Genomic DNA, 25724 nt, shown 5'->3' with positions numbered 1-25724 from the left:
TGCGGCCCACCCGGCCTCTTGTTGGCTTTCTGTTGTGCGTCTGTCCATCCTGACTGGACTGCAAGCTCCCAAGAGTACGGACTGTCCATGGTGTGTCTCTGTGCAGCGCTGCACAAATGGTTATTAAGAAGAGCGCTCCCTGGCCAAAGGATTTTCATTGTAAACTGAACCTGGGAGGAGCAAGAAAAGGCATTTCCCAGTGCGTCACTTCTGGGCCAGGACACTCGGCACCCAGGCATTCCTAAAAAATGGATTACTCCCCTACAGAGCTCCTCTCTCTCTCTTTCTCTCAACGTCAGTCTATATTCAGCTTCAGTGAAATTTACTGACTAAAACCCCTGAGCCTGATGTTCAAAATAGCACTCAGCTTGCTAAGTGGCACTGCTGAATATCTGGCTACAGTCAGCAGGATCCACTTAGCCAGACAAGTCAGGGGCGGGGAATGAGCAGATCGGGCAGGAGTTGAGGTGGCCAGATAGATTAACTGGCTAGCTCAATATTCAGAGCTAGCCGGCTGATTTATCCAGCCAACTCTGGTCGGGTCAAACGGCTGCCCTACCGTTAGCCGGTAACACATAACCGGCTAACTTTAAGATAGCCAGGAATATTCAGCGGCCCCTGAACATCCAGCACTAGTAATGTGTGAGTGCCTTAACCAGCAGAACCACGTGGGGGCTGAATGTGGACCTCCACGTTATTTGCACTGGGTCTCTGCAGTGAAAAATCCCAAACCAAGCTGAGAATGAGCTACGCCTTTAGCTAATGTGCTGAGCTAACTACCCTGCCTTCATATCAGCTAAAGAACAGCAACACGCTGATCTTTCAAAATTTCATTCTCACTGAAGGGGTAAAAAAGGTGAGATTCTCCTGTAGTTAAAAGTCTGCAGAAGGTCATGCTGGGGGCACTCTCTCTCTAATTTCCACATATCCTATTGTTTCCCCCAAAAGCTTGTAACCCACTGCCGGGGTCAGAACCGAAAGGTCTGGGGTATAGCCTTGACCATACAATTATTAGTGGGGCTTTAATCAAAGTCAGTGCTAACATCTCTGGGAATGTATTCCAGGAAAGGTGAGAAATGTACTAATTGCTCAACAGGCAAAGGACTGCCGAGTCCTGAGAGAATGCAACATCCACAGACAGAATGCGTCCATGAGATAAGCTGGCACCCAGAACGGGAGAGTGGTGGCTGCTTTGCTGGCAATTGTCCACTCTGCCTCTTCCCTCACCTCCACACAGACGTGTGCCAGTCATGAGGTGTTTTAGTCTGAAATGATGCCCCTGGCTGGCAAGAGGGACCCCAGTCCATGGTCACCTCCTGGCTCCAGGTTGATCCAGGTCTGGTTTATACCCCGCTGCATGCTCCTTACAAGCCCATGCACGCAACAGGGAAAAACCAGGACTGGATCAGCCAGTCCTGACTAAATGAAGCCAAGAGGTCAGCCGTCCCCTGTCCTGCAAGAGAAGGTAATGGGGGAGCAGGTTAAGGAGACAGCAGGTTATGGTTTTTATAACTGAATGCTTGGTTGCACATGGCAGCATGTCACGCTGCGATGGTACCGTATAAAAGCGCGGCTGCTTACTTTCCCAGGTACAGCTCCGTCAAACTCTTCAGCTGGCAGACAGATTGCGCCACCGAATCCAGCAGATTGTCATTCAGGTACAGGACCTCCAAGGAGTCAGTCAGGAAGGAAGGGAATTCCACTGGAGAAAAACCTGCCATGCAGACAAGAGATCATCAGCCCATCACAGCAGCTCAAGATGCCTCTCTCTCTCTCTCCATATTCCGAACAGTTCAATGACACAAAAACCTTACAGATCCAAGTGATTTCAGATGGTCTCTATGGTAATGATGTGCATTGTGATTTATCACCGGTGCGGTGGGAAAATGCCATTCTCTGCCACCTGCGTAATCAGGACAGCTCACAGGGCCTCTTTACGGAACAGGTGGTGAAGGCAAACAGCAAGAGAATCACGAAAGCCTGGGATAGGCAAAGAGGATCCTCGGCAATGGGAAAAGGAGAATAATGCTGAGGTCTGCAGCACTGCAGAAAGCAATACACCAGCCCCGTGCTCTTTATCTGCTGTCCTATGGTTTCTGATTTTACTCATAAGCACTTGATAAATCAGAGACTCTGACCAGTGGGTTACTAACAAAATTCTTTACACGGTAACTCTCTGGGGATAAAAGCACCGCTCTGAATTTATCAATGAATAAATAGATCCCAATACCACTCCAGCACCGGAGCAGGACTTTAACACAATATAGGGAGCCTGTTTTATGTGCAGAATTGGCCTTTTACAGAATTGCTCACCTGATAGACAGGAAAACGTACTCGTTACCTCAGTCCAGGTAAACGTACACGTTCACCTGGACTGAGGGAAGGTTTTCCTGGAGGCGGAGCTGGGAAGAGGGTTGGATTTACCGTACACACGGAAATAGGAACATATGCAGATGAATTTTCAAACACGTTACACATGTAAATGTAACATACTATCACAGCAATTTTCAAAAGCCCATTTCCATGGGTAAAGTTCATTTTCATGTACAATATCAGGCTGTGCACGTGTAAATGCTTTTGAAAATCTTTCTGCAAACCAAACAGCAGAAAGAACTTGTAGGATATTTTTCAAAACGGACTTATGCGTGCTAGCCAGGTTTGTGTAACTCATGAGCGTACGGCTGTTTGAGAATGACCTCCACCATTCGCCGAGCTCCGATGCCCAATGCACTGCAATCTTTCTGCACACTCGGAAAGCGAGCTGCGTCCCATTCCCGTGTTCCCGGTCTGACACCGCGCTGTCTTCACCTGCGCTCCAGTCCCTTTTGTCCATGCGTCTGCATCGCCTCAGCCCCGCTGGTTTCTCCTAGCACTCGGCTCATTCTGTGCATGCATCCTGCGATCGTGTGTGTCCCTCTTTCTCATGCAGGGAATCTTGTTATCCTTTACGGGAAGGGATGGGAAGCTAGGGTAGGGGGTCGCGCTTCCTTGCTGCCAGGCATTATTGGGTTCTACTCAAAATACCTGACTAGAGGGACTCTCAGACACTGAGAAACAAACGACTCCTGATGCTGAAGGTATGCAAACGTTTCAGGATTTGAAAACGTGCGCTCGGCCTCGGCCCCGGTGGGGGTAGTGTGCATAAAACATGATTTGTGCACGTAAAGCTGGAAAGGCTCACTAGACAGATGTAAGTGACCTCAGCAGCGGGGTGGGAGTTAGTGGATGAGTCAGGAGTAGTTGGGTGAGTGGGAGATCCCAGGGCACAAGGACCTCTGTCTCGAGGGTCCCAGAGCAGAGCCCCTGCAAACCGTACCATATCATAAACCTTATTCCGCAATGTCCTAGGGGCTGTAAATACTGTTTTTACTTATTCACAAGTTACTTATAATTCTTCTGGATTCAGGCTGCATTTATAAAATGGCATTTTTCAAATCCCCACATGCATTTTGGATAAGTAAACAGCAGGTACACAAGCCGCTTTTGTCTTCTATATATACAGAAATATTTTTGGAAAACAGTTTCCCGGTGGAGGTGTTTATAAAGAGCCGGCCTCACCTAGCTTGTGACTCTTTCTGGCTCCCCATCTCCTCCAACCCCCATGGAGGTCAAGGTCAAGGGGAGGCCACAAGGTCAGACTGTGCTTGGGTCACAAGGGCCATAGTGGGGGGCAGGGAATATCACATTGCGTCGGCTCCTGGACTGTTTTTTTTTTAATATGTTGAAAGAGAAGTTTGAGGGGTGTAGGGGTAGGGGTAGGGAGGTTCTCACACGCCACGTGGCCTCCGTGGCTTCTGAGGCTGTCTGACGTGCACTGCTCTGTGTTTTCTTAGGACGACGTGCAGGGGAGCCTGAAACGCACCCAAGCCACCAGGCAGCCAAAACACAAATCAAAAAACTGAGGGACAGAGGTGAGAGCCAAAGAGCAACACAAGAAGAGAAGCTGTGGCAAGTTGGTCCCTGCGGAGAGCCAGAAGGTGAATGGGGGAAAGAAGCATGAGACATAGCTCCTACCTGTCTCTGGACCAGCACGGGTTCTGTTCCTGGTGGTGAAAAATGGAAGTCTCTTGCTTTTAATGGTTTCCTCATTCCTGGAAATAGAAAAAAAATAAAATAAAATCACAAAAACAGCTTCAAATCCCAGAACCATAACAGTGGCCTTTCCTCTCCAGAAGCTCAATGCACCAATGGCCCTCTGCTTTCCTTCTTTTTGGTCCGGCATTTTTTTCTTGTTCCTTTTGGGCTTCCAGCACAATCGGAACCAGGACGGGGAGCCGGCGCCAGGAGTCTTCATTTGTCACTATGAAGACCCCCAGACCACTTCCTGCAGTGATGGGCTTTGGCCAGGGGTGGCAGGAGTGGGGCGTGAGAAGGGAACCTGGCTTGTCTGCATGGCAGCACCACTGTGGATGGGCCAAACCCTGGGCATTTCTAACAGAAAACCGGAGAACAAGGAGGCATTAGCAGATTTACTGGCCGTCGCAATATAACAGTGCACGCGGCTGAGCACGTGGTTTTACAGGAGCTCGGATGCACGTCTGAAACACGCATCCAGCTAATAGTGCTCATCACACGTAAATTCAATGTGAGAAGGCTACCAGCTATTAGCCCCCCAATGCAAAAACTAAAATGAGTGTCCAATGCACAGCCCCAAAACTTTAGAGAAAAGCAGGAAATACTGCTTTTCTATAGTTCCTCCGACTTAATATCCTGGCGATATTAAGTCGGAGGAACCAAAAAAAGGAGTTCTGGGGAAAAAAAAAAAGTATCGCCAGTGGTCAGGTTAGGAAGACGGACGCTCGTAGAACCGACAGCCACCTCTCCCGGACGCCAGATACCAAGGAGGCGCTATGGATGCACAATTTCCCCCAGCGCCTTTTTACCGCGGCAGCCGGTTTAAGTATTAAATTGGTTCCAAATAAAGATTTTCAACATAAATATTAAGTTGGGCGCCCAGGAGAGGTGGATCGGCGCGCATTAAGAGAGCAGGTGCTCAATCACGAGCACCCGTTTAACACGCCTGCAAGCGAGGCTACGATGGAGGATGGGATGGATTTGATGATGTACTGCGTGATGCGTGAACAGATGCGCGATGCAAGAATGGAGTTACTGAGTATGACTGGGATAATGATTAATTATATTCCACCTTTCTGGCATGGTCAGCCACTTAGAAACGGATTACATTCAGAAACTGGAGGTCGTTCCCTGTCCCTAGCGGGCTCATTCACAAAGCCAGGTTAGGCTTATTTACCGCACAGTGCATGGCCTAACTTGGGAATAAGGTGAGGTATTTCACACACCTTGTGTCAATCTGGGCCTGGCACTGCATATATTTAAATGAGTTGATTAGCATGCAAATGTATGCTAATCTGCTCATAAATACCCTAAACAATGCAAATCGAACCCTCGTTGTTTCTTCAAACACAAAGCAAGGCTGCCACTCACTTGCCGAGCTGATTGTGAGAGAGATCCAGGGACTTCAGGTGCCTGCAGGTCCATTTGTCGGGGGGAGGCAGCATGCACAGCTGGTTTCCAGAGAGCTTCAGGGACAGCAAGGTCTGAAGGGGAAGAGTCAAGGCAAGAAATCCAGAGCCAGCTCTGCACGGAGAGACCCCCCTACCCCTTGCCCAGCAAAGCTGCAGACAATTTACTCAGCTAATTTATCCAAGAACACAAAACACAGTGCAAGTGATGCTTACAGTGCGAGATCTCTGGAGGAGGAGCTCGCTCTCACCCCTCGCACACTGCTGGCGACCTACTCTGCTTTCTGGGGAGATTAATAGGCCACAGAATCTTCCAGACTTTGCTGGCAGGGCTCATTAATGCAAGCGCAACGCCCTCGGACCAGACGAACAAATTCTAACAGTTACAGAAACGCAGGTTCCCACCGCCTCCCCCTCCTCCAATTTTATTTGGACAGGATCTGGATAACTGGACAGGTTACATTTATAAAAGGAAACGGCGGAGTCCGGCTACAGTGGCACCAGAAACTTATCCCACAAAGTGCCTGTCAGGACCTTTTCCTGAATACAATCGCAGATCCCCATTTCTCCCTCCTTGGCACCAGTCTCCTGTTTTATCATCTTCAGCATTTCCCAGCCCTCTCCTGCAGGCAACACCTGACCAGCCGGGGTTTCGGCGTCTCCATAGTGAATATGCAAATCCATCTCATACATATGCATGGTACTGGCCAGGTGTACCTGCAGGAGAGGGCTGGGAAGCTCCGCTCTCTGATTACAAATTCCTCTGCTCCTACCTGGAACTTTCTGTGTCCTGGGGGGGGGAGGGGAAGGGGATTTGGGGTTTTGTTTTGTTATGGATTTCTTGTTACTTTTCACATGAAGAGAAAGAAAGTTTAGAAAACTTTCTTGTGCAGGGTAAAATCTGGATTCCTCAGAAGTACCCAGGAAGCTGAGGCATGGGAGGGGAGAGGAAGGGGGGGTGACATGCGCTGGATCTTTAAGGAGGGAGAGCAGCAAAAACGATAGGAGCTTGGCTTTAGGTTACGCTAGTGCAACGTAGGCCACAAACACCCTTCAAATCAACCTCTGTTTGCCAATGCCCCGCTGAGAGCACCGCAGCTCCTGCCCGCATCCCGTCCGGCTCACCTCCAGCTGGAAAAGGCCCGCAGGAACTTCCTTCAGTGCGTTGCTGGAGAAGTCCACTTCCTGAAGGTGGTTCTTCCAGAAAACGGCCAGCGTATCCGGAAGCACCTCCAGGAAGTTTCTGGATGCTCGGCAGCATTTCTGGAAACAGTAGGAAATGGACATTGGGGTCATCAGGGGCTCACGAAAACCCAGATCCCAAACGCATGGGGGTTAAAGCCAACCAGGACGCAGCCCCCGATCCTGATGGCTTCAAAGTTTACATCAGTGGCATTCGCAAGTTCTTAAATCTCAAAAGCTCAAGCAAACAGATCCCACTGAAAACATGAATGTAATCTTTTCCAAAAGAGGCTTTGCAGCTGTTACTCAAAGGCAGAGATTTCTCTTGTGCGTCACAGGGCCTCCAGAAAGGTCAAAGAGGGCATTAACTGCATCCCACCCTTTGTAATAAGGATTTATTAGTATTTAACTTGCTTATCAAGAAAGTCAGATAGCTAAGTGCCTTGTTTTTAACTGGGACCCAGAAGGAGATAACAGAACTTGCTCAAGGTCACAGATTCTCAAACTGAATTAATTTTATAGATTGTTATGTTGCATTTGTAGGCCAACTGCTTTGAACAAAGTTCGACCTTAAGTGTTTTACAGCACATAAATACTACAGATTTATTTATTTAAAGCTTTTCTATACCGAGGTTCCGGTAAGAGAGTTACTAATCACCTCAGTTTACATTTAAACCATCAAACAAATGACATGAAATATGTCTTTTTTTTTACAGATACATAACAGAGTAAATTGTCTGGCCATACATTGAATTTTCTGTGCAATTTGGATTGGATTAATGAACCTCAAAAAAATGATCTAGCAGTACTAGCAAAAGTACAGTGGAGGCCAACAGAAATGATAAAGGGGATGGAACGACTCCCCTAGGAGGAAAATGTCAACAGGTTGGGGCTCTTCAGCCTGGAGAAGAGAGGGCCAGGAGGAGAAACGATACAATGCCAAAAAAAAAAAATAAATAAAAGTGCTGCTCGGCATTCACCCCTGAAATGGCTGCGTGATTGCTTCCCACGCTGGGATCCTGTCTGGAAGATAAACCTGCTGCAGAAATCATTAATAATCCCGGTGTTTCACACCTACCAGAGGAGAGGCCCAGGGATTGGGGAAGGCCTGCAGCTTGTTCTGGGAGACGTTGAGGTAGGTCAGTGACTTCAGGCAGTGCAGGACCGGGGCCGGGAGGGTCGTCAGCTGGTTCTCAGACACGTCCAGCTCCCGCAGCTTCCTCAGGCCAATCCAGTTGGTGGCTGCATTGGGAACAATGGCGAAAGCTCGTCGGTGCCCGGGGAAACCCAGAGGCCTGATGCTAACCACCATGGCAGCAAAGTCTTACCGTTTTCTTCTGCAAACAAGTTTTCCAGATAGTTCTTCGCCGCTATAAGCTTTTGAAGTTCTGTGAGATGCAAGAGCCCCAGGGGGAGAGTGGAAAGCTTATTGCAGGCCATATCGATCTCCAGCAACCTGCACAGGGGGAGCAGATACAGTCAGGGTACGAGAAGGTGAGGGTAAAGCCTACGAACATTTGGGAAATTTAGGAAATTTTAAAAGCAGATTTTTATTTAATGACGACTACAGCGTTCCCAGCAGCCAGCACATGAGGAGGAGAGAAGAAACGGGGTGGGAAGTCACCGGCAGGAAAGAGCGAGCGGTCCCCGTCTTGCTGCAGTGAGGCAAGGCCAGAGATTTCAGGCTGGTGAAATGCCCTTTCTTTCCCTGAACAGCATCTGTGCCAGTGAGATCCTGCAGCTGCACTGCTTCTTGGGCCTCCATCGATTCCACTTTACAGGTTATTCCTAGGTCTCCTTTCTTTTTTGTCCTAATATATTTCTTATGTATTTACACATTCAGGGATGGTAGGTCTGCAATTTTTTATCGTGGATACATCACTTATTTAAAAAAAAAAAAAAATCTCTTTCTGAGTCCACTCATCAGCTGTCTGTGCTGTATTCCATGCTTTACCTATATCATTGTGAGGCCTGCATAGGGCGCTGATGAATGTATGCTCTTCAGCTGTCTGTGCTGTGTTCATTCTTTACATGTATCAGTGTGATGCCTGCATAGGGCGCTGATGAAGATCTGCTCTTCAGTTATCCGTGCTGTGTTCATGCTTTACATGTATCATTGTGATCCCTGCATAGGGCTCTGATGAAGATCTGCTCTTCAGTTATCCATGCTGTGTTCATGTTTTACATGTATCAGTGTGATGCCTGCATAGGGCTCTGATGAAGATCTGCTCTTCAGTTATCCATGCTGTGTTCATGTTTTACATGTATCAGTGTGATGCCTGCATAGGGCTCTGATGAAGATCTGCTCTTCAGTTATCCGTACTGTGTTCATGCTTTACATGTATCATTGTGATCCCTGCACGGGGCTCTGATGAAGATCTGCTCTTCAGTTATCCATGCTGTGTTCATGCATCAGTGTGATGCCTGCATAGGGCTCTGATGAAGATCTCTCAACCAAGCCAAATCTAAAGCGGAAGAACTAGCGCTATTTTTCAACAACAAAATCAGCAAACTTCTAACTCAGCTGCCCCCTAACACTGCATCTACCTCAACACCACCTCAGACCGCCTTCAAAAATACACGCTTAGAAGAACTGGAACTCACTTCCTCCATTGAGATCCAAGGCATTTTACGGAAAATGAAACCATTTTCTCACCCTTCGGACCACATCCCCTCGAAATTGCTTCTATCAATTCCGGACTCCATCTCCAAATCCCTGTCAGACATCATAAATTGCTCAATAACACATGGATCTTACCCAGATGACCTAAAATTGGCCTCTCTCAAACCATTACTCAAGAAACCTAATCTAGATCCTAATGACCCAAACAACTACCGACCGATCGCCAACCTCCCCTTCATAGCGAAGATTATGGAGAAACTGGTGAACACCCGACTCTCAAACTACATTGAAGAAAACAACCTCCTATTCCCATCACAATACGGTTTCCGCAAAACACTAAGCACGGAGTCCCTCCTCATTTCCTTAACGGATCACCTCATCCTGGGCCTCGATAAAGGTCAAGCCTTCTTACTGATCCTACTGGACCTTTCTTCCGCCTTTGACACCGTCAATCATTCCCTACTCATTAACCAGTTAACCGCCATAGGCATCTCAGGCACAGCACTATCTTGGTTCATATCATTTCTCAGCAATAGAGGATACAAGGTCAAGATCCAGAACAAAGAATCCTCTCTACACCCGTCGTCAGTAGGAGTCCCACAAGGGTCCTCCCTGTCTCCTACTTTATTTAACATTTACCTTACACCGTTATGCCAACTTCTCACCGACCTTAACCTCAAACACTTCCTTTACGCGGACGATATACAGGTCCTGATACCCATTAAGGATTCCTTCGCACAAACTCTGGCTTACTGGGATACATGCCTTCAAAAAATTAAACTCCTCCTCACCAGCCTAAACCTGGTATTAAATTCCAGCAAAACTGAACTCCTGCTCATCGCCTCAGAAAATAGCACCATCACCTCTGCACAACAAGCCACGCCAACAATCACACAAGTGAGAGACCTAGGAGTCCTAATTGATAATCGCCTGAATTTCAAAGCCACCATTAACAAAACCACCAAAGACTGTTTCTACCAACTACAAGTGCTGAAAAGAATTAGACCTCTTTTCCATGCCCAAGATTTCAGAACCATTCTACAAGCAATCATTTTTTCAAAATTAGACTATTGTAACACCATCCTACTCGGCCTTCCCGCTTCATACACTAAACCGCTCCAGATGGTGCAAAATGCAGCTGCACGAATTCTGACAAATACCAGGAGAAGGGACCACATAACCCCCATTCTAAAGAACCTCCATTGGCTACCTATACACTTTAGAATAATATACAAGGCCATTCTTACCACATACAAAATCATCCACCAACTGGCTCCCATTGACCTACAGATCCCTCTCCGACTACACAATTCGTCAAGACCGACAAGAGATGCATACAAGGGATCGCTACAGGTACCACCGTCCAAATCTACTAGACACTGCACTCTAAGAGACCGGGCTTTCTCTACAGCCATTCCACCGTTATGGAACTCCATCCCCTCAAATCTCAGAACAGAACCATGCATCTCAACCTTCAAAAAAAGACTAAAGACCTGGATATTCATTCAAGCTTTCCCGGATGCCAACATGGTCAACTAATCTCCAACTACACCTTGTTTAACCATATCCTCTATCATTTACCTGTGTGAATTAATAACCTGTCCTTTCTCTTTCTTCTCAGCCAAGTTCTTATCACCCTGTTATATGTAACTGCCTTTTCAGCACCATCGTTATAGTTATGTTTACTATGTTTACTATGCACCCATGTTCTATGTGAACCAGCATGATGTGACTGCTGTCTCGAATGCCGGTATATAAAAATCGGAAATAAATAAAATAAAAATAAAATCTGCTCTTCTAGGTGTTTGGGTACTTGCCAGGTTCTTATAGCCTGGTTTGGCCTCTGTTGGAAACAGGATGCTGGGCTTGATGGACCCTTGGTCTCACCCAGCATGGCAATTTCTTATGTTCTGTGTTCATGTTTTACATGTATCAGTGTGATGCCTACATAGGGCTCTGATGAATATATGCTCTTCAGTTATCCATGCTCTGTTCATGTTTTACATGTATCAGTGTGATGCCTGCAAGGGGCTCTGATGAAGATCCGCACAGCAGCAGCCTCTGATTCAGATTCATTATAGTGGGAAGTATTCAAGTAGAAAAGGGTTTAAAAAAACTTTCAAACACAAATATCTCCTCAGGATGTAAATATGTACTTCAATGAGAATTTAACTGACAGTTACGTTATATCTAAAACAAATTCTCTATTCTTGCTGCTTGAAAAGTAGAAGTCTGGTTTGAAAGCCATCGTGAGTGGAGCAGCACTGCCACCATGTGGACACTGACCACGGCCACAGCACAACAGGACTGCCATTCACACACAGTAAATTCAGGCAGCACTGTAGCTCCGTGAACACGCACAAACATTTTTTTGTACTGGTTAAACAAAATTTTTTATTCTAAATTCACGGCTATTTACATTGATTGATTCTGGGAAATATTTATGCACAAACCAGCAAACTTGGTTTATGGTTGTGAAAAACTCCAGGAAACCAAAGGTAATCCCGTTTCTTGTAATTTTTTTTTTTTTCAGTTTAAAATAAAAAAAAGATATTTCTGAAACTCTCTCTTTACTCAGCATGAGGATGTGAAGTAAATCCACTGTTTGAGGTCTGAAAGCGTGTAGTATCAGCTCACTTGGCTTCAGAATGTGCGCTGCAGCTCAGGCACTACAAGCAGTGCATGAAGATATTATGGGATAGTGAAGGGAACGTCAGAGATCAACAGAGACCTATGGCACTGGCTCGGAAGCCATGGCCCGCGGACCTCACACCCTCACAAGGGTTCTGTCAAAAGGGAGACACAACCTGACCTCACCTCTGAGACTGCTGCCTGATCCCACACTGCCCAGAGGATGGAAAGACTGTGGCCCCCACGGAGGAGGGGGGAAAGAGTGCAGCTGCTCACCACCCTGAGAGGGGTCCAAACACGTGCAGAGAGGAAGAGGTGAAAAGTGAGGCTGATCACCACCATAAGGAGCCCAAACCAGCCCGGAGAGCCGAAAGCCACAGAGAGGGAAAGTGCGCTGCCAACACCTCCAAAGGAGCGGAGGAGCACGAAAGCCATGCAATAACCCCCCCCTCCAAGGAAGGTTTCTGGGCACTGCTGCATGTGCTCTGCTGCCCTGCTGGCTTGGCTTCACTGAACACTGTAAGATGGGAATGGGGAGGGGGGTGAGAAGGGAGGCTGGGAAAGGGCCAGGAGGTGGCTGGGGGACGGAGGAAAACAAGCACTTGGGGAGGGGTGGAACGATATGAAGTAGGAGGCAGTACAGAAAAGCAGTTTTTTTCTGCTTTTCTGTACTGGTTTTAGCAGCGCTCAGCTATTAACGCCTGCTCCGGGCAGGCATTAATTTCTGATCGCTAAAATGTGCTTCCTAAACGCACATTTTTTTTTCTTTTGCCCTCACTGGGTACATGATTATGTTACGACCATTGCTAAAGCAGGATTAAAACTCTTGCTTAAAAAAAAACCAAAAATAATCCCCGACACAAAACATGTGTGTGGTAATATGCAAAATGGTGGTGCACTAAGAACGCCAGCACAGAGCGTCAGGAGCCTTGATTCAAACAGGCCAGCCTCACCATAAATACCGTACAAGCCCAAAACTATACATCAGGATGCTGACCCATTCCTTCCCGCAGGACCTTCCAGCACTTCTCAGCAGTAAACAGGACGTGAGGCCTCACAGGAGCCACAAGAAGCTGTCGCTCGCTTACCTCTGCCGTCTCTTGCACTACAGGAAGCCGCTCACCTGCTGCACAGGATTTCATCCGAGGACTGCACGCCGGGCAGCGAGGTCAGCTGGTTGCCAGAGAGGTTGAGCCTCTGGAGTCTGAGCAGTCCCCAGGGAATCACAGAGGGCAGCGAGGTCAGGCAGTTGGCAGACAGATCCAGCTCCGTTACCCGGCAGGAAATATCAATGAACCAATCCAGGTCCACCCAGGGGAGACGGAGGTTTGCCCAGTTCACGCACACCGCCTGCGGGAGAAGAGAAGAACGGGCAGGAGGCTGATTCACAGCACAGGGGGTTCCCGCCTAAGCTGTTCTAAGGCTGCGACCCGGAGTGGCTCCAAGGCCCAGCCCGTCCGCCCATTATCCCCGCATGCTGCAGTGCCACAGACTCCTCGCGATTTCTGGCTTTGCCCTCACTTTCCCCGCAGTTTACCATCCTCTGTGCATCTCCCGTGCTGTGATGAACTCCACAAGCCTGCTTCTTTCCAACCCAAGACGTTATTTTGAACCTGCACTTTAGTTTGCCAGGCAGCACAGTTCCCACGTCTGCGATAAACTCCAAACTGAAATGCTGAAGAGACTCACATGGGCCTCTTCAAAAGTCCCCATCTGCTTACCACGGACAGAGAGGGCGAGGGAAAGACCCCGAGCTCTGCTGTTCAGCAGCTGCAGCACCAGAGGGCAGCGGGCGAATGAGAAACAGCTTTAGCTTCTGGCTCTAGTTACTGCTCTGGGGGACTGGAATCATGACCTGGGGGGCTGTGACCCATCTCCAGACAGGAGGAGCATTAAATGAACAGCCACTGGGATGCACAGGCTGCAAAGTGCAAGCAACAGGATGAGAAGGCAGCATTTCTGCAATGCCAAACTGAAAAAAAAACATAGAATAGGATGCCCATTCGGTCTGCCCAATGAAAGCAGAAGCAAAAAAAAGGGACAATAATCAGAATTTCGGTGCATGATGTAGGGACATTAGTTCCCGATATCTGTCATCCTTGAAAGTTTCAGAATAACCCCGCTTTTTACATCACGTGAATATTCAGAGTGGATATCCTGAATACCAGGCTGCAGTTCCTCAGCTCACAGCGGTGTCAGTGGACTTGGAGAGGGTCACTTCTGCAGGTGAAACCATGGGTAAAAGACCTGCAGGGGGGTCCTGCCTGTGTGCACTTTCCCCGGCATTCACGGGGAGGGGGCTAGGGATAATTTTCAAAAGGGAAACTGTGCAGGTGCTTTCCCTCTGAAAATCCATGTTCCATCTGCAGGTAAAGGACCTTAAATCTATGCGGGCAGTGACAAATTTACTCCCAAGGTGGCCAATTTTCAGGCTCCCCACAGAGGGCCTGCAAGTTGACCTTCAAAAAAAACTCCCCGTGAAGCTCCGAGTGCTGAAAGGGTCTCCCACCTCTCGTACTCTTACAGGTGCAAGGCGTGCAGGGTACAGAAAAGCTCCAGGACTGCAAAATGAAATCCCAGCTCCCCTATGAGGAAAGGCTGAAGAGGTTAGGGCTGTTCAGCTTGGAGAAGAGACGACTGAGGGGGGATATGATAGAGGTGTTTAAGATCATGAGAGGTCTAGAACGGGTAGATGTGACTCGGTTATTTACTCTTTCGGATAATAGAAGGACTAGGGGGCACTCCATGAAGTTAGCAAGTAGCACATTTAAGACTAATCGGAGAAAGTTCTTTTTCACTCAACGCACAATAAAGCTCTGGAATTTGTTGCCAGAGGATGTGGTTAGTGCAGTTAGTGTAGCTGGGTTCAAAAAAGGTTTGGATAAGTTCTTGGAAGAGAAGTCCATTAACTGCTATTAATCAAGTTTACTTAGGGAATAGCCACTGCTATTAATTGCATCAGTAACATGGGATCTTCTTAGTGTTGGGTACTTGCCAGGTCCTTATGGCCTGGTTTGGCCTCAGACACAGGATGCTGGGCTTGATGGACCCTTGGTCTGACCCAGCATGGCAATTTCTTATGTTCTTACTTCAGTTTTGTCCACTCTAGCCCTGCCCCCTGCTCCATCTCTCCCCCCCCCCCCTGCCATGAGGAGAAGTAGCCACTCTATCGACAGAGGGGGGAAGTTAATTTGTACAGAGTGATTTTTCACCAGTAAACACCTGTTCGCCCACAGAAATCTGTTTGGAAATTGTGCCCAAAATATGGTATCAGAATTCAGACCTGCGGCAGTGAGAAAGTAACAGGAAAGCTGCAGATCCATAGGTTCTGTGGTACTGCACTGCAGATGCGGAAACATGGCCTTGCCAGATGGGCCCGGAGGTTTCTGCTGCCTATTTCTAGGTTTCCCATTTCCAGATGTAATTAAAAGATGGAAATATGTTTTTCTTAAAATGCAGGCGTTTCCTCAGCATGGAGCGGAACCTTCTGGTGCAATACAGAGCCCCAGTGACGAGAACGGCGTCTGCATCCGAGTCCCCGAACGCCAGCTACAAACGGGAACAATTACTGCATCTTACTGGCACTGCCACGTCCTCTGGACACGGTCGCTGACAAATACAAAGCCATCAACAGTCGTACATTAATTCTGGGGTGTCCTTTGTTCATGCCTAACAGGGAGGTCCTTCCCCCCACTGTGATTCCACAAAAACAAACTTCAACGTTCACCTGCCTCTGAAGCCCAGCACTGGGGAAATAAATACTTCCTGACCTGCGAAACTCAGCTTAATTCTCTCTCGGTTATGCAACATCCTTTTAGCATTTGTGATAAGAGCACTGCTCTGCAGTCCTGATTGCTGATGAATATCAAACGTAAGCCATGCACTCCCATGACAGGAGGGAGAGAGGCAGATCAGGACTCAGCGCCAGCTGCCCACCACCTACTTACTGTCTCCGGGGAGGCATCTCGGACTTGTTCGCCAGTCTCCGTGCACGTTTTTCTCAGCAGCATCTTACTCAAGTCAGGATTGTCCATCAGGACATAAGAGCAGAAAAAGGCACCGTTCTGAAGCAGGAAGTCAGCTATGTCTTCATTCCCTGTGGGAGTGGATGAAAGACAAGTTAGGACAGGACAAGGTGGCCTCTTCGCCTAAGAGCGACGCTGTGGGGAACTTGGGAAGCGCCAAAGTGGATGACTTCAGGTTGAAAAATGGGAACTGGCATGAGCCATGGGTTTTGATTTTCCAGCTGTCGATTCAAGCAGCACAACGCTGGCAGTAATAAAATAAGCCAGATCCTAAAAACAGAAAGAAAACTGCAGCCAGCATCCAGGAAGCAACATTTCCAGCCTGCACCTAGCACAGACGGTTTGCCCTTATCCAGAATCTGTCACACACACACACACACACACACACACACACACACACACACACAGGGGGAGCGATGCTCCACACGAGAGTCTGACTTCCCAAGCAGCATCACATGCACAGCGGGGGCCAATCAGATGCCCCCATCCCGTGTGAGGGAATTTGGGACCCAACGCCGCTGTGCTTCCAGGGAGGGCGATGCTGCACCAAATTCCAGTTAGAGCAATTCAAAAGTGAGACAGTGAATTAACGAATAAAGGGCGAGACTTCCTACTTGCTGGAGGAGACGTGAAACCCGACATGATGCATTCGTTCCCTTCAAACAAACATAAATTTGTAAATATGAGTTAAAAAAGAAATGCAGAATGTTCTCACCAGAGGACATTCCCAAGCTAACTCCGGACTCCTGAGCCAGAAGCAAGCACGGTCAGTAAACCAGCTGCGCCAGATCAGACTCTGCCAGTCGACGGGTATATAGTGTTACTGAGGAGCTCTGTGCACTACATTCAGAAAAAGTCCAGAATCCATCCCCGAGAATGAAAAGCCAATCGGAACCTCGCTGCACTATGGGCCCACCTGAAGCACCGAGAGCTTGCTGAAGAATCCCGTCGTCTCTACTTTTATGTCTGCGCCCTACATTTAATGTGCAAATTTATTTTATCGCCCACGGAGCTGCATCACAGCAGAGTTCGCACTTACTGACAGAGTGTCAGCGGATAAAAATAAAATTTGCCAGCTGCTCTTCTGCAGATGCATTTCAGCATGGCTGGCAATTTAAAATCAGTTCTCCGAGTACCTACAGAGCTAAAATATTGAGTTATACACCCTCCCCCCCCCCCCAACAATGGGAAAATCATTTTTAATTCAAATTATTTCCTCTGTAGTTTGCAGGAGCTTGCATGCTGAGAGAACTCGTCTTTCCTGCCCCCGGAGCTCCAGCCATCTGCCGAAATCATCAGACAGCTGATCAGCTTACCAGAAAAGGAGCTGGAAATACTTGCATGGACCCAGTTGTTCTGTTGTCACCCGGAATGAGTGAGGACAGGCAGCAGGTATGGGAGCGCAGGTTTATTCAACAGCTACAGCCCTCCATGTAATAAGCGTGAGTAAAAAAAAAAAAAAAAATCTGCACTGTACTTCAGCAGACGTTCTCTACTCGTGTGCCAAAAAACGTTATTTAGTGCACAAAGGATCTCCGTGTCACAATTACAGACATTGCTGGGGAATGCTGTTAACCCCCAACATGTATGTGGCTTATTTATTCATTTACAGACATTTACATTCCGCCTATACAAAGCTTCAGGCAGCTCACAGGATGAATAAAATTTAAAAACAGAAACAAAATGATTCAAAGTATAAAGCAGCGGGCCTGAACACTTCGAACCTGAATTCATGCCCTCAGCAACCCGAAGCTTGCCAGGACTGGTGAGTGTTTAGCAATTTTGTTGAAGGTTTCGTACATTGCATGGTCCTTAAGACCACGGGCCATGAGTTCCATAGAAGTGGGCCGGCAACCATAAAAAAAAAAAAAGAGAGAGAGTCTCCCACAAGACTCAGCCAGTCGAACCTGCCGCATCGATGGCACATCTAATGTTCCTCTCGGAGATGACCATAACGCTTGGCCAGGGGAAACGTGAACCCATAGGAGCGAGTCCATCTTAAGCACATTACGAATTAACAATGCAGTCTTAGATTTAATTCTCTCCTCAACTGGAAACCGGTGGAGTGATTTCAAAAACAGGTGCTACATGGCTTGACCCCTTCCTCCGCATTCTGTTGTCCGGAGGGAGGTGAAGGTGGTTGGGGGATCATATCCTGGTCTTCCAATAAATTATTGTAAAAGGTGGAGGAGTCCACGCAGAGTTTAAAACTCATGTTGGGAATGTAGTCAGCTTGGGCTCGCTCATATCCATTGGTCAAAGCTCTTGTTCATTCTTCAAACACACACCTGTCTACCTTTAGACGTAAACCAGCTTTGATGAGATGGCGGTAGGTACCAGCTCCACCAGGATCTCAGCTAACTCCCCTGCGAGGCCAATGGCAATCAAGAATTTCAAAAGTAAGGAAGGGCTCCTTTCAGAGCGGCTACAAGCGTGTCTGTGAAGGTTGACACATTCCTGCTCTAGTCGCCGCTCCAAACCCGAAGCCATTATCAACACAGCAGGCAGCACCTAGCATAAAAGCCACTAAGGCTACTTACATGAAGAGCTGCGCACAATACCTGCCATGATCGCCGCGTATAGAGGCAGTTTCCGAAGGACTGGGAACTCGCTCCCTCGCACTGCGCAGAAGTCGGGGTCAGCACTGTATGTCAGCACCAGGAGCTTCACCACTTCCAGATGGCCTTGCTGACAGGCAATGGCCAGCATCCAGTTCAGCAGCTGCTTGCAAGCGCAGGGATCTAGCAAAACAGCAGAATTGTAATTTACATCCAAATTCTAATCCACCCTTGTTTCTGAGCAGAAATGAACATTTTTCATAAAAATAATCCCTGCTTGCCATAAATGTTAGAACGGGGCTGAGCCTTCTGGCTTATTGTATGTTTTTATCTTGTTTTCTCAGTTTTGTTTTATGTTTGTCATTTGCTTTAATTTTTTATGATATTCTGGGACACTTCATTTATTTTGTTTTGCTCTTGTGCATGTTTATATCGTAAACCATTTTTTCCAACTGCGGTCTGGGCAGAATACACAGAAATTCCTACAGTTAGACAGGCACGACTTGTTAATACTAGAGAAACTTTTTTTTTCTGTCGCGGCTCCAGTCCAATGGAATCTCATCCCTTTTGAAATCCGGGAGTTGGAAGATGTCAAAAAATTTAAGATGGCATTTAAGAGTTATTTGTTGACTCGTGTGTTTAATACTTTATAAGGATAATGTCCCCGTTTGATAATATTAATGTGAACCTATGGAAGTGTGAATTGTTTAATCCCTTTCATTGTCTTACCGTGATATTGTATTTAGTGAATAGGGATAACCTTCTCATGTTTGTTTGGTATAATGTGGTATGGTTCCTATGGAATCTGATATTTATAAGTGTAATGTCTGTTTTTTTATTTTTCATTATTATGTATGTTTCTATGTATATCGCCCAGGCCTTTTTTGTGTTGGGCGTTTAATAAATTCTATTAAATGAAATGAAATGAGTTAAATAAATAAATAAGTATAAAATTATTTCTAGATAGAGCAGGGTCCGAGAGGTCTGGCTAGAGGTGGCCGGGTGGGGGCTGGTCTGGACCCCCAGCTCTGCCTCAGCTCTCCGCCAGTCAATAAAGGGAGGGCCACAAAGGAAATCAAAGTCGAGATTCAGAAACTTCAGAACGCCGGGAAAGCTGCAGTGAGAGCTGCAGGGCTGTGCCACTGCTTGCTAGATGGAGTTGTAATTCCCCACTGAACGCTGTCCGTTTGAAGCAGCCAAAATCCTTCATCCCTCCTTTCTGGGAATCACAGGCTATTCCCTGCCTTCACCCTTGATTTGGTGACCCCCAGGTTACCTGACAGAGAGTCCAGCAGCTCCTTCACGGTCCCCACGTGACCAGAGTGTGCAGCCACCACAGCCGGGTTGTCATCGTCTGGCTCTGCTGGCAATTCCACCCGAGCCTCCTGGAGCAGATACCGCACTGTCCGCACGTCCCCGAAAGCAGCTGCCACGCTCAGAAACTGGCACTGAGAAGAGAGCAGACAAGACGTCTTATCTCGGGTTTCTCCTTTTCCCCCCCACAGCAGTTTAAGTATTTAATGCGGCTTCTCCCCATCCCATTGGCTGCCTGCGTCTCGGCGTCCTTTGCTGGCCGAGGTGCTGGAGGCGTAACCCCCCTTCCCCAATGCTGTCACATCTGCCAGCAGATGTGGGTCAAAGCAGCCTGGCCCTCCTCCAGCACCTCCGCGACCAGAGCCACAAGACCAGCCCCCAGTTTGTTTTCGGACACTGCTTACGCTTTCTCGGAGACAGATTGCGCCCGTGAGGAATGAAGCATTGCTTGTGCCGTTTGATAAAAACTTCCATTCTTTTATTTATTTTAAATGTTTCTGCCTCGCTTGGAACAAAAAAAAAAAAGCTCAAAGCAAGAGGTAACCCCGTCAAGCGGATGTGATTTACACAGCACAGTTTATCAATTTCCAAGCCCTAAAATCAGAAAAACTGACAGCAAAATAAACATTCAGGCAGAACGAACGCAGGACGGACAATTAAAGCCACTCAGCCCTCAAAGGCCACATCCTTAACGGTCTCCTAACGGTGAGGAGCTAAGAAGCTTTGTCCAGTTTTTATAGCAAAGTTCGTTTCTTTAAAAGGAGAAACTGCTAGGAGGCACTCACCCTGGGAGCTTAAGACCTGCTGAGGGCAGCGAGGTATCAGTTCCTCAACTCGTGCAGGTCCTTAAACGCCAGGAAAGCAGCTTACCCTCCTTCCATCCTCATCTGCACTGTCTCTCCTATTCCGGGCCAAAGGCGAACATGCTCCATAAGTCGGTCCCTAGGCATCGGAGAGCAGCAGGGCAAAGTTGACCTTTAAATTAGGTTTTTTTAAACAATTCTTCTCCCCGGAAGACATGAAACACCCCCTGCTGGTACTGAACCTAAGTATCTAGCCCTGCGACTTAGGGAGCGCTTTTCCCCACTACCTCACACCACGGTCAGAAAGTGAAGAGTAACAAAGCTCACTACGAAATTCATTTTAAATATTTACTCGTCACTCACTCTGCTGATCCATGCAATGGATGTTAAAGTAGCATGCGAACAACGCCAGTCACCCCAGCTAACAGTCTCTCACGGGGGGCTCTCTCTCCAGGTCTGGAATAAAATCCCAGCGTCTCTTCCCTCACCAGCCCTCTCATGGTCTTCAAGGCGCTCCTCTCTACTGCATTCGCTGGCTGACCTCTCACACCCACCGGGCCCGGTCACTCATGTGGAAGCTCTCTCCTAGGTCCCAGCTGACGTCAGCAGGAACTGACCGCAGCACGGCCATTCGAATTCCCGCACAGCTGTACATCAGTCTGTATTTTATTTTTACTTCTAGACCGCCTTTCCAATTTCAGGTAGCATAAGTGCTTTCTCCAAAGAGCTTAGAGGTTGATAACCAGTGCCACTTACCTGATTAAGTTACGACATAGTGGCTAAATGGCGCTGTATGAATATTCAGCTGCACTTAGCCAGATAAGCAAGCAGTGGGATGGGGATTCTCTGAGGCAGAGCCAAGTTATCTGGTTAATTCCGGCTGAGTGTATTCCATGGCGCAGATGGGCCAAGTTAGCCAAACAGGTTTATATGGCTAAGTTGCTCACCAGAGAATGGCTGAACAGTGGCCTTATAGAGTCTAAGTGGGTACCGGAGGCAATGGGAGATAAAGTGACTTATCCAGGTTATATGAAATGTCAGTAGAAGCGGCATTTGAACCTTGGTCTGCAGCCCCTTGCTCTAACTACTAGGCTACTGCTTCTCATATAGCTGTGCTGTTTCAAAACATTCACAGCTAATATTCAGGAGTCGTTATCAGCACACAACAGCTCCGGTGGGAGAATGTTGTTTATTTGCATATTTCACAGACCTGGTGTTTCCTGCCCGGGAGGACCAGAGCTGGATGCTCGGCGTGTGAGAACATTGCAGGTATGTGCTCCTGACTCGTTCACCACATGCATGAGACCACAGGGGTGGCGGGGAAGCCTATGGAGTAACCATGTGCAGCCTCTACCCTAATCCCAGGGGGGTGCACCCTGCTCCTGCTCTCTACCCACCCCCACTCTTGTTCTGCAATCACCAGATAGTCAACAGCACGGTGACCCCCACGTGCAGATGTAAGGGTAAAGCCCGAGATCAGGTTGGCTCCACAGTGTTGCATCAGGAAATGAGCAGATCACATGTGCCTTGCAGACCTTAAATCTGCTCTCAGATTCTCAATTCCTGGGTTAGTCCAACAGCACAATTTAGTAGCCCCTGGAAGAGAAGGCATGGGATTTTGCACATAGTGTCCCAGAATCGGAGCAGAAATTGCAAAGGCAGTCACTAAGTTTTGATATCCAAATATTTTCTTTCAATGAAACGTACAGGATAATCCTTTGACCATAGGAAAACATTTAGCAGAATGGACCTGTACCGTGAACCTGCTGCTTTTAAGGTCCCTGAATGCTTGGCTGGTTTGGGGACCTCAGCAGGGGGTAAAGTAACTACCAGAGAGGAAAACGTATGTCCAGCACTCAGAAGGAACAATTAGGTGACCAAGGTGAGATCATTAACACGTTTCATGAAAACAGAACCAAAGATGGCCTTGTGGGCTCTGTGCGACCTCAGCCAGATCACGCAGAGTGCTCTCGGATAACCTGCAAACCGAGGTGCCCCTGAGAAGGCCCAGCCGTCATGCTCCTTCCTGCCTCATCAGCGCTAAGGTCTGCTCTTATTATTTGACACATTTAGATGAACTCAATCAATGCCCTGCCAACGTCACGTTTCAGGCCAAAAACCTTAAGGTACACACATTATTGAATAACATTTGTTGTTGGTTATAAACTCAAAGTGTCGTGTCCGGCACAAAGAATACTAAAACAGAACATTATTCTGAAATCTTTCCCGTGTCCCTGCCTTACGTCCCTGTGCACTGCTGTCCCCAACCCTGTACCACACTCCTCGTGGGGCCCCCAGCCCTCAATAAATATTTCTGTTCTCCAAGCCCATCCAGTTTATAAGTCAACGTTGCCGTCTGCACCACAGTGGGAATGGACCTTGCACCATCGCCCACTCAGGGTATTTGTCCCTGGTTGACACGGCGATCCTTTCCATAGAGGACCGGTACCATGCACCGCCTCCACCCAATCTTCCATGCAATGATTCCCAATATCTCGCTACGGTACACCGAGCGGTTACTAAAATGAGTCATCAAGGGAACCTGTTTACCTGCAGTAAAGCACCACCGAGGGATCGTATGGGGGAGAAACTCGAGGAACGTCACGAGTCCAAGACGTGACCTCTCCATTAGTGGGCACTCTCAGTACACGTGCAAGAGTGCCTTTCTCACCATGGCCTCACCAACCGAATACCCTGTGTGAATGTTCAGGGGTAAATACCATCTCTACCTTGCCTGAATTCCCTTTGGCGATGCTTTCCAAGTTCCTCTAACTACGTGTGCACAGTCATCGTCATCTCTGGTTCCTTTTACTTGTAAGCATTTAAACATCGCATGGATCCAATTTACATTTTTTAATTTTACATTAGCTCTGGGGGGATATGATCAGCCAGAAGGGTCCAAAAGCTTTCCTGCCTCGAGAGTAAAATTCTCCCACAGCTGGAAGGGAGGTGATGAGGATGTCGCTAATTTACGCCCTGCCACGCAGGCAGTAATCAAACCGCTCGCATTTCTAATTTTATCCATGGAGGTTGCCGGAACAAGCAAAACAAAACAAGGCAGATAGATTTAATTTGATTATTACCCTCAAGGAAAAAAAAAGATCCTGCGCAATTTTCCACCTCCTTTTATGTAAGGGCAGCTTTTCAAGGAACAAATACGGATTATTCAAAACAATAATGCGCAAATGCCTCCCCGGCCAAACCCGGTCCTGGGAACGCCCCCAAACATTCAGCCGAAGGTACCTGCACTACTGACACAGTTTTACCTGTGGAGGGGATGGGCCGTAGAGACCATTCCTGCAGGTGTCTGTCCCATTTCCATTATCAGAGGGCGTCAATCTCTGCCACATCTCCCTTCCCAATCCTAGCCGGGATTTCTCATCATTAGCTTGCCAATAATCAATTGCCAAATGCCATTGGGCCACAACAGCGTACAAGCCACTCCCGCACTGCTTGCTGCCCTCCCTCCCCAGACGAATCTCTGGAGTCCTTTGAAGTCTTACCTGGAACACTCAGTGCTGGTATTTTGAAAAGCAAATTAAGCCAAGGCAAACCACTCAGTTTTACTGTTGTATCCGACCCAATCAGCCACTTTACCTGCTCCGGCCTGCTTTTTTATATTAAGGGAAAGGAATTCTTTTAAATACGATTTCCCTATAAATGCTTTGGGACCCACATGCCTGAGTATTTTATCTGGGGGGTTTTTTTATGTCCCAAGTCAGAAGCAAAATGTAAGCTATTTGCAACTAAAGTTGTACGTCTTGTTACCTGAAACTCCTCGAGATTAACGTGTGCTGTATCGCCCTTGTTTTAAAATAAAAAAAAGTTTTAAAAAACGGAGCTTAAAATTCAAACTCTCGTATGTATGTAACCGGGGTATCCTTTGGGATTACCAGCTCGTGCAGTTAGAGGGAGAGATAATTGGAGGAGGATTCATTCGTGCTCAGCCCTTCCTCTCGAGGCTGCTGGAAGGGACGTCCCACTGCTCTGCCAAGGACTCTGCGGGCAGTCTAAGTTTGCGGTTCAGCAAGAAGGTTGGAGATTTTTCCTCCGTTAGATTTTTGGCCTACCTGGGCTCCTTCGGGACGGGTCGAGGGCTCCACTGCTGTACCCTTCACCCAAGGTGCAGAGTGCTCGTCCTGGGAAATATTTTGGCTTTTGGACTTTTTAATGTGGTAAGAGCCTTGCTGGACACTTGGGCCTTTCCTGTGTGTTCAGGACACCCAGGGATAGGGAAGACCTCTGTCCCAGAAGTGGTGGACACCTGTGGCAAGGGGCAACTGCGCTGTTATTTCCTTTTTGAGAGCCAGAAGAAGTTTGGGTTTTTTTTAAGATCTGGGAGGCCCTGTGAAGCTGCAGTTCCATCTAGGGTCCCTCCCAACAGGGATCCCCACTGAGTTAAAAGGAAAGAACTAGTAACTGTGAGTAGGAACCTGTTTACAATTTGGAGGACATCCACCTGGGGAGAGAGAGGATTTAATCTATGTGCAAGGACAGGAGTTTTCCCGGTCATCTAAGGGTTGCTCTGCCCACTGGGACCACCATTTTTCCAAACCCAGGAGGGTGGATAGCTCCCTTGGTACTTAAAAGACTCCTGTGCAGATAGAGGAAAAAGGATTTGTAAAGACAGCCAGGAAGACTGTGGTGCTGGAAACATATTTATTGGGCCATTATTCACTCAGTGTTTACAGTAAAGTCTTTAATTTTGGACACTAATCCAGTGGGCATTCGGTGGACAGAGGTTACCCCTCTCCCAGTAAATTTCAGGAAGGAAGTTATTGCCCCCCTGCACTGGGACCCGAAAGGGATCCTTTCTTCTCCAAGCCAGGGAAAAGGGGCAGCGGAAGAGCTGGCCAGGGTCCTTGCCCCAAAGAGATTACAAATAAGTTGATGGCCCTACCCGTGCAGCACAGGCTCAATGAAACATTCATTTTCCAGCTTGACAGAGCTCGGTTCTAGGTCTACGAGCCGAGCCAAGGAATGGATCTCCTCTTCTAATGTTACAGGCCACTAAGGCCCTTGACGCCATGGAAAGGCTGTGCCTCAGACCCGGGCTACCATCACCTTTTCCTGTGCAAAGGCTAAACAGCTTCCACCCAAAACCC

General features: G+C 47.7%; 1 protein-coding gene across 23 annotated transcripts in view; it reads right to left on the bottom strand.

The window, feature by feature from the left end:
- The window catches only part of LRRK1 (leucine rich repeat kinase 1), a 195782-nt gene that overhangs the window by 145058 nt on the left and 25000 nt on the right, over positions 1-25724 (bottom strand). For all 23 annotated transcript variants that reach the window (XR_003852414.1, XR_003852404.1, XR_003852406.1 and 20 more), the window contains 10 exons: positions 19779-19950; positions 18506-18685; positions 15867-16015; positions 13043-13269; positions 7994-8121; positions 7744-7907; positions 6609-6746; positions 5446-5558; positions 4015-4091; positions 1582-1714 (listed from right to left, as the gene is read on the bottom strand). Coding sequence is in view for 6 of the 23 variants with exons in the window: in XM_029575179.1 (XP_029431039.1) it covers positions 1582-1714; positions 4015-4091; positions 5446-5558; positions 6609-6746; positions 7744-7907; positions 7994-8121; positions 13043-13269; positions 15867-16015; positions 18506-18685; positions 19779-19950 (1481 nt within the window). In the remaining 17 variants the exon portion in view is untranslated. The remainder of the gene's footprint in view (positions 1-1581; positions 1715-4014; positions 4092-5445; positions 5559-6608; positions 6747-7743; positions 7908-7993; positions 8122-13042; positions 13270-15866; positions 16016-18505; positions 18686-19778; positions 19951-25724) is intronic.

Source organism: Rhinatrema bivittatum, chromosome 13, assembly GCF_901001135.1.
Source record: "Rhinatrema bivittatum chromosome 13, aRhiBiv1.1, whole genome shotgun sequence".
NCBI lineage: Eukaryota > Metazoa > Chordata > Amphibia > Gymnophiona > Rhinatrematidae > Rhinatrema > Rhinatrema bivittatum.
Note: the sequence above shows the minus strand (reverse complement) of the source record. Positions and strands in the feature narration are given on the sequence as shown.